The sequence below is a fragment of the Stenella coeruleoalba genome (genome assembly GCF_951394435.1).
Source record: "Stenella coeruleoalba genome assembly, chromosome: 16".
Classification (NCBI taxonomy): domain Eukaryota; kingdom Metazoa; phylum Chordata; class Mammalia; order Artiodactyla; family Delphinidae; genus Stenella; species Stenella coeruleoalba.
The window spans coordinates 62,995,820-63,010,290 of record NC_137162.1 but is presented as its reverse complement, the minus strand read 5'-3'; the positions used below and the strand labels follow the sequence as shown (position 1 = coordinate 63,010,290).

Below are 14,471 nucleotides of genomic sequence, written 5' to 3'. Positions count from 1 at the left end.
TTTAAGGAACCTCCATACTATTCTCCACAGTAGTTGTCACATCTCTTTAGTCATCTTTAATCTGGAACAGTTCCTCAGCCTTTCATCACAGATATTTTTGAAAATATATAGGCCAGTTATTTCATAGATTTTTCCAATTGGTGTTCGCTGTTTCTTTACACTAATATTCACGTTATACATTTTTGGATGGAGTACAATATGTGATATGTCCAAGTATCTAGTTTATAGTGTTTCATTTGGTTTTATAAATCACAGTTAACATTTGAGCACATCAAAACCACAATGAGCTATCACCTCACGCCTATTAGATTGACTATTATCAAAAAGACAAGAAATAACAAGTGTTGGTCAAGATGTGGAGAAAAGGGGACCCATGTGCACTGTGGTAGGATTGTAAATTGATGTAGCCACTATGAAAAACTGTTTGGAGGTTCCTCAAGAAATTAAAAATAGAGCTATGTATGATCTAGCAGTTCTACTTCTGGTACAGTCATCCCTTGGTATCCATGGGAGATTGGTTCCAGGGCCACCATGGATACCAAAAATCTATGGATGCTACAGTCCCTTATATAAAATGTCATAGTATTTGCATATAACCAATGCACATCCTCTTGTATGCATTAAATCATCTCTAGAGTATACTTATAATACCAAATACAGTGTAAATGCTATGTAAATAATGGGCAGCACATGGCAAATTCAAATTTTGCTTTTTGGAACTTTGTTTTTTTTTAATTTTTTTGGCCACACTGCACAGCAAGTGGGATCTTCGTTCCCCAATCAGGGATCAAACCCATGCCTCTTGTGTTGGAAGTACGGAGTCTTAACCACTGGACTGCCAGGACGTCCCTTAAAATTTTATTTTATATTGGAATATAGTTGATTAACAATGTTATGTTAGTTTCAGGCGTACAGCAAAGTGATTCAGTTATACATATATATGTATCCTTTATTCAAATTCTTTTCCCATTTAGGTTGTTACAGAGTATTGAGCAGAGTTCCCTGTCCTTGTAGTTAACCTGTTTTAAATATCAGTGTGTACATGTCACTCCCAATGTCACCCTCCCCGCCCCCCCATAACCATAAGTTCCTTCTCTGTGAGTCTGTTTATGTTTTGTAAATAAGTTCATTTGTATCTTTTTTTTTTTTTTTTTTTTGCGGTACACGGGCCTCTCACTGTTGTGGCCTCTCCTGTTGCAGAGCACAGGCTCCGGACGCGCAGGCCCAGCAGCCATGGCTCACGGGCCCAGCCGCTTCGCAGCATGTGGGATCTTCCCAGACCAGGGCACGAACCCGTGTTCCCTGCATCGGCAGGCGGACTCTTAACCACTGTGCCACTAGGGAAGCCCTGTATCATTTTTTAAGCTGTATTATATGATATTTGTCTTTCTCCATCTGACTTCCTTCACTTAGTATGATAATCTCCAGGTCCATCCATGTTGCTGCAAATAGCATTATTTCATTCTTTTTAATGGCTGGGTAATATTCCATTGTATATATGCACCTCTTCTTTATCCATTCATCTGTCCAATACTAAGACTTTTAAAATGCTTCAAGTAGCTAACTAATGAGAACCCACTGTATAGCACAGGGAACTCTACTCAGTGCTCTGTGGTGACCTAAATGGGAAGGAAATCTAAGAATGGATATATATTATACATATGACTGATTCCCTTTGCTGTACAGCAAGAAACTAACAACATTGTAAAGCAACTGTATTCCAATAAAAAAAAATTTAAAACTGAAAATGGATTAAAGACCTAAATAAGATTGGATACTATAAAACTCTTAGAGGAAAATACAGGCAGAACACTTTTGACATAAATTACTGCAAGATCTTTTTCAATCCAAATCCTTGGGTAATGGAAATAAAAAAAACAAATGGGACCTAATTAAACTCAAAAGCTTTGCACAGCAAATGAAAGCATAAACAAAAAGACAACCCACAGAATGAGAGAAAACGTTTGCAAATGACACCACAGACAAGGGATTAATCTCCAAAATTTACAAACAGCTCATGTGGCTCAACAACAGAAAAAAACAACCCAGAAGACGTAAACAGACATTTCTCCAAAGAAGACATACAGATAGCCAACAGGCACATGAAAAGATGCTCAGCATTGCTAAGTATTAGAAATGCAAATCAAAACTACAATGAGGTATCACCTCACACCAGTCAGAATGGCCATCATCAAAAAGTCTACAAATAAAAAATCCTGGAGAGGGTGTGGAGAAAAGGGAAACCTCCTACACTGTAGGTGGGAATGTAAATTGGTGCAGCCACTGTGGAGCACAGTATGGAAGTTTAAGGAACTAAAAATAGAGCTACCCTGTGACCCAGCAATCCCACTCCTGGGCATATCTCCAGAGAAAATCATGGTTCAAAAGGATACATGCACCCCAGTGTTCACTGCAGTGCTGTTTACAGTAGCAAAGACATGGAAGCACCCTAAATGTTCATCAACAGATGAATGGATAAAGAAGATGTGGTACATATATACAATGGAATATTACCCAGCCATTAAAAAGAATGAAATAATGCCATTTGCAGCAACATGGATTGACCTGGAGATTATCATGCTAAGTGAAGTCAGTCAGATGGAGAAAGACAAATATCATACACTGCTATATTTAAAAGAGATTTACCTACAGGGACTTCCCTAGTGCTCCAGTGGTTAAGCTGCCTTCTAATGCAGGGGGTGCAGGTTCGATCCCTTGTTCGGGAACTAAGATCCAACATGCCATGGGGCATGCCATGGGGCAACTAAGCCTGTTTGCTCTAGAGCCCGCCCGCCACAACTAGAAAGCAGCCCTGTGCACCGCAACAAGAGATCCTGCAGGCTACAATGAAGATCCCATGTGCCACAACTAAGACCCAATGCAGCCAAATAAATATTTTTTTAAAAATTAAAGAGGACCTACTCGGTAGCACAGGGAACTCTGCTCAACAGTCTGTAATAACCTGATAGTTATAGTAAGGGACGCAGCCTAGCCCAAACCTGTCTTTTCCAGCTCGTTTGTCACAAAAGCAGTTATTTAAAAATCTGACACCCACCCCCTATCCCCATCTTACCACTTTGGTTTGATTCTCTACTGGGATATTTCAGTTCATTTGGTAGGGGACCAAAGTTCTGTCCCCCACCAAAACTAAGTTCTCAGTTTTGGGTTTTTTGGTTTTGTTTTGTTTTTTTACAGTGTTGAGAAGGGGCTCTTGTCATGTTGGTTTCTAGTGTGTGAGATACTGTCTGCTATGCTTTTTTTTTTTTTATTTTTTGACTAACTGTATGGAAAGTTGTTAGTAAAGCCTTTGTCATAGGATGGATTTAAAAAAAAAATCTAATAACCTAAATGGGAAAAGAATTTGAAAAAGGATACAAGTATATCCTATGTATAACTGAATCACTCTGCTGTGCACCTGAAACTAACACAATCTTGTTAATTAACTATACTCCAATATAAAATAAACATTCAAAAAAATAAATAAGATCAGTAATATGTCCACCAGGACCTCTGAGCACATTTTAGTAAGGTATACAATCCAGTAACTTTTGCTTCCAAACCTTAAGTCAGTTACCCAGATCCATAAGCTATTTCTGAAAAGGAAAGATCAAGGACTTCATATGTAAGTGCAGGTTCCAAAATACTCAATCCTCATTATTTGTAGATTCCATATTTATTTATTTTTTTTTTGCAGTACGCGGGCCTCTCACTGTTGTGGGCTCTCCCACTGCGGAGCACAGGCTCCGGACGCGCAGGCTCAGCGGCCATGGCTCAGGGGCCTAGCCACTCCGCAGCATGTGGGATCCTCCCGGACTGGGGCACGAACCCGTGTCCCTTGCATGGGCAGGCAGACTCTCAACCACTGTGCCACCAGGGAAGCCCTGTATATTCCATATTTTTGAATTTGCCTACTTGGCACAATTTACTCATAACCCCCAAAATCAGTACTCGAGGCACTTGTGTGGTCATTTGCAGACAGCAGAGGATTTGAGGCACGTGAGGTGCACATTACCAGCTGAGGTTAAACAAGGTAATGATCCACCTTCTTGTTTCAGCTCTCATACTATAAACACGTATCCTTTTTGTGGTCTAAGTTACTCAGTGCCACATTTTTCACATTTTTTTTTTTGCATTTTTTTGGCGATTTCATTGTTTAAAATGGCCCCCAAGTGTAGTGCTGAAGTGGTATCTAATGTTCCTAAGCACATGAAGGCTGGGATGTGCCCTCTGGAGAAAATACTGTGCTAGTTAAGCTTCATTTAGGCACAAGCTACAGTGCTATTGGCCATGAGTTCAATGTTAATGTCAATGTTAATGAGTCAATTATATATTAAATAAGGTATCTTTAAACAGAAACACATTAAAATAAGGTTATATATTGATCAGTTGATGAAAATATTGTGACCAGAAGCTCATCAGAACGTAACCCTGTATTTTCCCTAGGAGTGATGTTTTAGCATTCCCAAATTCACTGTTCACAGCAGCTTTATAGAACATAACTACCAGGAACAATGAGAATCAGCTATACATTGTTTCCTTATAAGAGAATCCAGGTACAAAGTTTTACTGTTGGGATTAAAAACCACTTTTTCTATGGAACTGAATGTTCACCTGAAGGAGACAATCCAACTGACTGGTGACTTACATCAGTGTTGTGCTTCTATGTTGCTTCCATGTTGCTTGGGAGGTGAGCGACTTGATTCTTTCCCTGTAGAGCTGGGCGGTGCCTGCTGTACTTGGCATTTGTGTCACACCCATGTTGAGGGAAAAAGGAAGATTATAAAGGCAGAGCAAAGTACACAGATTAATGGCAATACTGCATTAAATCTAACATGACGACTGAAAATGTTACTTCATGTTACAAAGGATTTTTAAATACTAGTGAAAACCAAAATAATTTAAACCATGAAAAATTTAAAAATTGTTCTTTGCAAAAATAAATTCCTTCCACAGATGTAACAGTATTTTGGTAAAACTGGACGTGGGACTCATTACAAAATGAAATATTTGACCCTTCATTAAATCACCCCCATCATTCCAAACATTGTTTTGGGGGGTGCTTTCCACTCAGGACCACTTTTAATTTATGAAAAATCCATTTCAATTTGGATTCTACTAAATTGGAATTTGACAGATTAATTAGGAGCTGTGCTAACCTTCACCTTGTTCAACACTATTTCTTCATTTACAGAGACCATAGCATAGGCGAGGTGGTAAAAGCAAGTGCTTCAACATTAGAGGAAACTGCTTTCAACAAGCTACCTCTTAAGAACCCGTGTATAGATTCGGGGTTGCCGGGGGGATGGTGTTGGGGAGGGTTGGATTGGGAGTTTGGGACTAGCAGATGCAATCTATTATATATAGAATGGATAAACAGCAAGGTCCTATTGTAACTGTATTCAACATCCTGTAATAAACCATAATGGAAAAGAAAAAAAAGAATCCAAGTAGACATGAATTATGGAATTCTTATCCTAAAGTATTCTAAAAACCTGTATGAGCAATCCTTTTATTAATCTAATTCGATTAATAATGGTATTAATCACCCACATATACCTGTTCTAAGGTCTAAGAAATTGTTTTGGGGTGCCACTAACTGTGTCCATATAAGATGGTGAACTTAATTGGTAAATGTGTGTTCTGACTACTCCACTGACTGGCTGTTCCCCCATGTCTTCCTCCCTCTCCTCCGGCCTCCCTGTTTCCTGAGAACACAACACTATTGAAATTAGGTCAGTTAATAACCCTACAGTGATCTCTAAGTGAAAGGAAGAGTTGCAAATCTCTCACTTTAAATCAAAAGCTAGGAATGATTAAGCTTAGTGAAGAAGGCCTGTCAAAATAGACCAAAAGATACTCCCTCTTGCGCAGGTTAGCCAAGTTATGAATGCAAAGGAAAAGTTCTTGAAGGAAATTGAAAGTGCTACTCCAGTCAACACATGAATGATAAGAAAGCAAAACAGCCTTATTGCTGATATGGAGAAAGTTTTAGTGGTCTGGATAGAAGATTAAACAAGTCACAACATTCCCTTAAACCAAAACCTAATCCAGAGAAAGGCCCTTTCTTCATTTCTGTGGAGGCTGAGAGAGGCGAGAAAGCTGCCGAAGAGAAGTTTGAAGCTAGCAGAGGTTGGTTCATGAGATTTAAGAAGCTGTCTGCATAACGTAAAAGTGCAAGGTGAAGCAGCAAATTATCCAGAAGATCTAGCTAAGATCATTAACGAAGGTGGCTACACTAAACTGATTTTCAGTGTGGATGAAACAGCCTTTTACTGGAAGGAGATGCCATCTAGGACTTTCATAGCTAGAGAGAAGTCAGTGCCTGGCTTCAAAGCTTCAAAGGACAGGCTGACTCTTTTGTTAGGGGCTAGTGCAGCTGGTGACTTTTAACTTGAAGCTAATGCTCATTTACTACTTTGAAAATCCTAGGGCCCGAAAGAATTGTGCTAATTATGCTTTATGCTAGTTATGCTACCTGTGCTTTGTAAATGGAAAAACAAAACCTGGATGACAACACATCTGTTTACAACATGGTTTACTGAATATTTTAAGCCCACTGTTAAGACCTACTGTTCAAAAAAAAAAATTCCTTTCAAAAGATTACTGCTCATTGACAATGTACCTGGGTCATCCAAGAGCTCTGATGGAGATAACAGTGCAATTAATGTTGTTTTCACGTTTGCTAATACAACATCCATTCTGCAGCACATGGATCAAGGAGTAATTTCGACTTTCAAGTCTTACTGTTTGAAGAAAAAAATCATAAGGCTATCACTGCCATAGATGTGATTCCTCTGATGGATCTGGGCAAAGTCAATTGAAAGTCTTCTGCAAAGGATTCACTATTCTAGATGCTATTAAGAACATTCATGATTCATGGGAAGAGGTCAAAATATCAACATTAACAGGAGTTTGGAAGAAGCTGACTCCAGCCCTCAGGGATGATTTTGAGGGGTTTAAGACTTCAGTGGAGGAAGTAACTGCAGATGCGGTAGAAATAGTGTGAGAACTAAAAGTCGAGCCTGAAGATGTGACTGAAATGCTGCAATCTCATAAAATTTTGACAGATGAGGATGAGCAAAGAGAATGGTTTCCTGAGATGGAATCTACTCCTGGTGAAGATGCTGTGAAGATTCTTGAAATGACAACAAAGGAGTTAGAATAGTACATAAACTTAGTTGATGAAATAGTGGCAGGGTTTGAGAGGATGGACTCCAATTTTGAAAGAAGTTCTGCGTTGGGTGAAATGCTGTCAAACAGCATTGCACGCTACAGAGAAATTGTTCATGAAAGGAGGAGTCCATCAGCACAGCACACGTCACTGCTGTCTTGTTTTAAGAGATTGCCACGGCCCCCCCACCCTTCAGCAACCACCACCCTGATCGGTCAGCAGCCACCAGCACTGAGGCGGGGCTGTCCACCAGCAAAAAAGTTTATGACTCTCTGAAGCCTCAGATGATGGTTAGCATTTTTTAGCAATAAAGTATTTTTTAATTAAGATGTGTACATTTTTAAGACGTGATGCTATTGCACACTTAATAGACTACAGTATAGTGCAAACATAACTTTTATATGCTATGGAAAACAGAAAATTCGTGTAACTCACTTTATCACAGTGGTCTGGAATCAGTCCTGCAATATCTCTGAGGTATGCCTGTATTCAAAATTTAATATACATGGTGACCTTAGTTTTTACCTATAGGTAATACATAAGAAAACACTAGAAAGAAATATGCAAATAATAGTGAGTACCTCTGCGTGGTAGGAATTTTTTTCCCCCACTGCTTCAGTGAGGACTTGTTACTTTTATAATGGGGGGGGGGTAAGTAATACAAAAAAGAATGCAGTACACAATGAAAATTCCAATTGTGACCCTTAACTTACACAAATCATGTATCATTTTAGCTACTGAAGCTGAAGGAGATGTGCCAGAGCTTTATCACCAAAGAAAAGGGGAAATAGCAAGATGCTGGATCAAATACTGTTTGACTCTCATGCAGAATGCCCAACTTTCCATGCAGGTAATACAGTCAAAAGTGGTCTTTTCTTTCTTAAATAGCAGGATGTTAAGTAAAAGCTTAAAATGGGGAGTATGCTCATTGGGCTCACTGCATGTGTATTATTCAAGGCATGCAGAATGCTCATATGTATTTGTTTCTTGTTCTCCCCCATCTCAGCCTTTTCAAATCTTACTCATCAATCGAGGCCATCTCACATAACACGTCTTCCTTCAAGACTTCCCTTTGGATAGAGCATAAGCTCCATGAGAGGGAGTCTTCATCGTATTTGTATCATATACTAATCTCCAGACACAACAGGTTCTCAAAAATTATTTTTTTAAATTTATTTTTGGCTGCGTTGTCTTTGTTGCTGCACAAGGGCTTTCTCTAGTTGTGGGGAGCACGGGCTTCTCACTGCTGTGGCTTCTCTTGTTGTGGAGCACGGGCTCTAGGTGTGCGGGCTTCAGTAGTTGTGGCACGCGGGCTTCAGTAGTTGTGGCTCATGGGCTCTAGAGCACAGGCTCAGTAGTTGTGGCGCACGGGCTTAGTTGCTCCGCGGCATGTGGGATCTTCCTGGACCAGGGATCAAACCCGTGTCCCCTGCGTTGGCAGGTGGATTCTTAACCACTGCACCACCAGGGAAGCCCCTCTCAAAAATTACTGAATGTATAATTATTCATCCCCTACAGATATCTTCTCCCTCCTTTAAATTCCATAGAACCCTACCTAAGTCACTTGACTTTGTATTATCCCTGTTATCCCTATTCATATTCTTATCTTATTCCTTTTCCTCTTTTTAGACTATAAGCAACTTGATGGCAGGAAGTCTTACTAATCTTTACATACTTTATGGAGTAAATATATATTTAATAAAAATATAAGTATAAACGTATCTGCAAACAGCCCTGCTAGTTTGTAGCTGTGTATTCATGGCAGTTAACTTCTCTTTGCCTCAATTTCCTCACAAGTAAGATGGGGGTAATAATAGTACTTAATAGTGTTGCTGTGAGAGTTAAATGTATATAAAGGGCTCAGAAAAGTGCCTGAGACATAACCAAGTCCTCAGTAAGTTAACTATCATCATTGGTGTTGTTATTACTGATCCATACCTAATGGATTCTAGTTCCTAACCACTACAGAGGAAAATAAATCATTTGGATGCACCATACTAAGTGTAGATACATTGGAGACTTTCCTGAAGGAGTTATGCTGCTTTTCTATTTACATGCATTAAAGTATAATCAGTTTTAGTCAATATAGAACCTTGTGAAACTACTAAACAAAATAAAAGCAAACAAGCCACAAACTCCTGGAAGCATGGGTCTTTCAAAGATGAGAGCACTTCAGAGGTAGAGGGTAAAGATGAGGCATGTTTGGAAAAGAAAGGAAGTGGGGAGTAAAACTAGGGAGCTTTATGTCTAGAGAAGTTGCCAGGAAAATCTGTCAGCTTTCTTCTCAGAAAGCAGCCTAGAAAGCATGTAAACAAACAAGCAGCCAGGAAGCACATTAAGTAAACAAGATTTAGAGACTTACGGCCTGCATTTGAAGTAATTATGTCAAGCAAAACACCCTGTGTCGGGCTTCCCTGGTGGCGCAGTGGTTGAGAGTCCGCCTGCCGATGCAGGGGACACGGGTTCGTGCCCTGGTCCAGGAGGATCCCACATGCCGCGGAGCGGCTGGGCCCGTGAGCCATGGCCGCTGAGCCGGCATGTCCGGAGCCTGTGCTCCGCAACGAGAGAGGCCACGACAGTGAGAGGCCCACATAACACAAAAAAAAAAAAAAAAAAAAACACCCTGTGTCATTTAACTCTTACCCTTCCTTTAGTTGATGTTTTCCAGACTGGACACTCGAGTTTATCACCTGGTTACTTTAAACTCAAATAGTTGCCATGCTACTACATTACTCAGATTTTCTTAATCTGGCTTTGTTACTTTAACTTTATCCTTTGATGATCTGTTTACCTGAAAAGCCTTCTTTAATTCAAGTTTAATAACATACAAATTTAAGTATTTCTGCCAGCTCTATGGTAGTCATTGTACTATGATGAACAAAATTAGACGGTGTTTTTTTTTTTTTTTACTTCGTATGAAAGTGCAATTTTAGTAAGTTCCACAAAGGAGAGATACATGATAAGAGAAGTCATAGTAGCAGGAAGTAACATCTGAACGAAGCTCTGGGAATGAGAAAGCATAGCATTCCAAGGAGCTGAAGCTGCACGTTTAAAAATTCTATGGCGGGGGCTTCCCTGGTGGCGCAGTGGTTGAGAATCTGCCTGCTAATGCAGGGGGACACGGGTTCGAGCCCTGGTCTGGGAGGATCCCACATGCCGCGGAGCAACTAGGCCCGTGAGCCACAACTACTGAGCCTGCGCATCTGGAGCCTGTGCTCCGCAACAAGAGAGGTTGCGATAGTGAGAGGCCCACGCACCGTGATGAAGAGTGGCCCCCGCTTGCCTGTGAGGCTAGAGCAGAGTGAGAGCACATGTGATAAACGATAGAGTTAGAAAGGGATAGAACAGGGACCTCCCTGCTGGCACAGTGGTTAAGAATCCGCCTGCCAATGCAGGGAACACGGGTGCAAGCCCTGGTCCGGGAAGATCCCACATGCCGCGGAGCAACTAATCCTGTGCGCCACAAGAACTGAGCCTGCGCTCTAGAGCCCATGCTCGGCAACAAGAGAAGTCACCGCAACGAAGACCCAACGCAGCCAAAAATTAATTAATTTTAAAAAAAGGATGGGATAGAACAAGCAGGGCCTTCAATGAATGGAAGCCTTGGAGAGTTTTTGGACTCATCACTTATGTAGCAGAATGGAGAATGAATTGAGGGAAAGCAAGAGTGGATGGGGGAAATTAGAAGACCATTGGAACAGTGGAGGTGAGATGTGAAAGGAGCTTGGTCTAGGGTGGTGGCAAAAGATGGTGGAAAAGAATGCATTCAGGAGGTATTTAGGGGGCAAAATGTAAACGACCTGGTGATGGATTGGAAGTGTGGGGTCAAGGGGAGAGGAGAGGAGAGGAACATCTCAAGGGTGATTCCTCGACTGCTGGCTGTCCAGATCGATGGAGTGTCCTTCACTAAACTACTACTAGAATAGGAATGTGTTTGCTGAAGAGTAAGAGTTCCATTGTGGACATGTTGAGGATCAGGTGTCTGAGTCTTCTGAGAGAAGATGTTGTGTGGGGAGCTGTAGTTATGGGTCTGGAGCTTGAGAAGAGGTCCAGGTCGTACCTGTAGATTTGTGAGTCCTCCTCCCATGGATGGCAGTTGCAACCGTGGGTATGGATGGAGTCACCTGTGTAGAGCAGTGCTGTCCAACAGAAATAAAATTACATATGTGGCTGGTATTCCACGTTTTCTAGTGGTTACACTAGAAAAGGAAAAAAGCAGGTGAAATTTATATTTCTTAGCCTAGAATATAAAAAGAAATAATCATTTCTATTTGTCATCAATACTAAAGAGTTGAGCTATTTTAAATTTTGTACTAAGTCTTGGAAATTGGGTATGTATCATTTTACACCGATGACATCTCAGTTTGGACATTTCAGATGCTCAATAGCCATCCACACGCAGCAAATGGCTACTGTTTTGAACAATGCAGATCTAGAGAGACAACTTCAAATGAAAAGAAGAGAAGGCCTTGGGGCTGTCCACTGAGGGGTCTGATGTTTAATTTTCTTGTCTAGGAAGAAGAGAATGAGCTTAGCCTTTTTTTTTTTTTTTAACCATCTTAGTTTTTTTTTTTTGGTCCCAGGAGGTGGGGGAGATAACTTTAACTATGAGTAGATTTAACTCTCTTTATTTTAGTATCTTTGAGACTTAGAGCATTTCTCTGTAATATATTTCAGTAAATAACTTAGCATAAACATGTTGTTAATTTTAATTGCATTGCTATACAATATTTTTAGGATGTAGATTTCAATCTTACTCTAATGTTAAAATACTACTAATAATGTATTAGATGTATATAATGTTTCACAGCTCTTACAGTTTTCATATGCATTTATCTTACCTTAAAAAGAGTAACTATAAATGAGTTAGTGCCCCAAAGAGGAAATAAGCAGTTTTACTTTTTCCTAGTTTCTTTCATTTTTAATATAAGTGGAATATAATTAGAAAGAAGTTTAAAAACATGTGATTATATCACCTCCCTAAACCAGGCTGGGAAGAGGGTTTTCTTATCTTTACTCTTAAGTTTGCTGTAGTATTGACAGCAGGAGACCAGTATCTGTCCTCAACCATAATTTATTTTTTTCTTTCAGGACAACATAGGGGAGCTTGATCTTGATAAACAATCTGAACTTAGAGGTTTAAGGAAGAAAGAACTAGATGAGGAAGAAAGTGTTAGGAAAAAAGCTGTGCAGTTTGGAACCGGCGAACTGTGTGATGCCATCTCTGCAGTGGAAGAGAAAGTGAGCTATTTGAGACCTTCAGATTTTGAAGAAGCCAGAGAGCTTTTCTTAATGGGTCAACACTATGTTTTTGAGGCAAAAGAGTTCTTTCAGATTGATGGTTATGTCACTGACCATATTGAAGTTGTCCAGGACCACAGTGCTCTGTTTAAGGTGCTTGCATTCTTTGAAACTGACATGGAGAGAAGGTGCAAGATGCATAAACGCAGAATAGCTATGCTAGAGCCCCTAATTGTGGACCTGAATCCACAGTATTATTTGTTGGTCAACAGACAGATTCAGTTTGAAGTTGCACATGCTTATTATGATATGATGGATTTGAAGATTGCCATAGCTGACAAGCTGAGGGATCCTGATTCACACATCGTGAAAAAAATAAATAGTCTTAATAAGTCAGCATTGAAGTACTACCAGCTCTTCTTAGACTCCCTGAGAGACCCAAATAAAGTATTTCCTGAGCATATAGGGGAAGATGTTCTTCGCCCTGCCATGTTAGCTAAGTTTCGAGTTGCCCGTCTCTATGGCAAAATCATCACTGCAGATCCCAAGAAAGAGCTAGAAAATTTGGCAACATCACTGGAACATTACAAATTTATTGTTGATTACTGTGAGAAGCACCCTGAAGCTGCCCAGGAAATAGAAGTTGAACTAGAACTTAGCAAAGAGATGGTCAGTCTTCTTCCAACAAAAATGGAGAGGTTCAGAACCAAGATGTCCCTGACTTAATAATCCTTGTTTTTAATGACAGAAAAAGTGCACTAATGGATTTTTTTCCCCTTATTCAAACAGGCCCAATTCCATTATGATGTCTACCTTCATAGCCAGATGAGTGCTGTTTGAACTTGAAATAGACCAATTGAGTTTTTGCTAGGACCTTAATCAACAATAATTTATACCTAACTATGTAAATAAATTGCCTTGTTAAAGTGACATGTGATTGGTATTTAGATTGCTCGTTTCCTATTTAAATATAAACCTTTTCTGCCTCATTTTCTAAAAGTAGGTTCTTTGTTGGCTAATACTTGATGGATTCATTATAAAGGAAAAATGCTGGGTAATATACCTGGTGGGCAAGCTGTTACTGTATTAAAGTTGAAAAAATAACTTCTTGTAGTTATTCTTCCCAAAATATTTGCTTTCCTAAATTCCCAAAGAAATCTTTCCCTTCTGGAATATTAAAAAAACTAAGTTATGTTGTAAAATATTGTAGTTTGTTTCATTATAGAGGAAGAAGGCCATGTTGGAAATATAATAAATTGACTTGCTTCACTAATAAAAGCTTCCATTTATTCTTTTGTCTTCTTGTAAGAGTTGGTTTATTTTCGATACTTCAAAGGGTATTAGCTTATTTGAAGCCAGAGAAGAATATTTCTTTGGTAACATTGTATAGAGAGAACACATTAAAACATTCATTGAATACACTTTTTGAAATACTACTATGTTCCAGAAAAATTTTATTGACTGCAGTTTCTCAGAGGATCCTAGTATATCAAGCTTTAAGCACTGTTGAAAAGATATGCAAATAACAGTTAGTATGTGTCATTTTAAGTGGTTGCAGAATTGAAATGAAGTCGCTATCCAGTGCAAAAATCAAGATCAGTTGTAAAATTTGATACAGAGAATAGCTTTGTATGTTGACCTAGTCCTAAGCCTTCCAAAGCCAAGTCTAAGATTCGGTAACATGTATGTATGTGTGGTAAATACCTTGCTTTTCCTTTGAGATCAGTTTGCCAGGAAAAGAAGGTCTTTGAGTATAACAGCAGCGTGTAATTCACTCAATATTTAATATTTATTAAATGTCTCCTGTGGATCGGGCACTGTTCTCGGTTTTCTAGGCTTAGAGGATACAATAATGAACAAGATCAGCAAGATCCTATTCTCATGGAGCAGATCAATAGATAAGAGGATTTCAAGTCATGAATGCTATTAAGAAAGGAACCAGAATCCGAGGTTTCATGGGAAGTGGTGCGACAGTGATCTGAAAGGCCGCTGAAAAGGTGGAAAGTGACAATGAGCCGAGAACTAAACGGCCAGAAAGGGGCAGCAAAGTAAAGATTCT

General features: G+C 39.6%; 1 protein-coding gene across 3 annotated transcripts in view; it reads left to right on the top strand.

Moving 5' to 3' along the window:
• The window catches only part of KIFBP (kinesin family binding protein), a 41,799-nt gene extending 27,790 nt beyond the window's left edge, over positions 1-14,009 (top strand). The window contains exons 6-7 of one of the 3 annotated variants that reach the window (XM_079899429.1): positions 7,906-8,021; positions 12,263-14,009. In XM_079899429.1, the coding sequence (XP_079755555.1) occupies positions 7,906-8,021; positions 12,263-13,138 (992 nt within the window). In that variant the 3' untranslated portion in view covers positions 13,139-14,009. The remainder of the gene's footprint in view (positions 1-7,905; positions 8,022-12,262) is intronic. The other 2 variants (XM_079899427.1, XM_079899428.1) reach the window with 2 other exon arrangements.
• Positions 14,010-14,471: the final 462 nt, after the last annotated feature.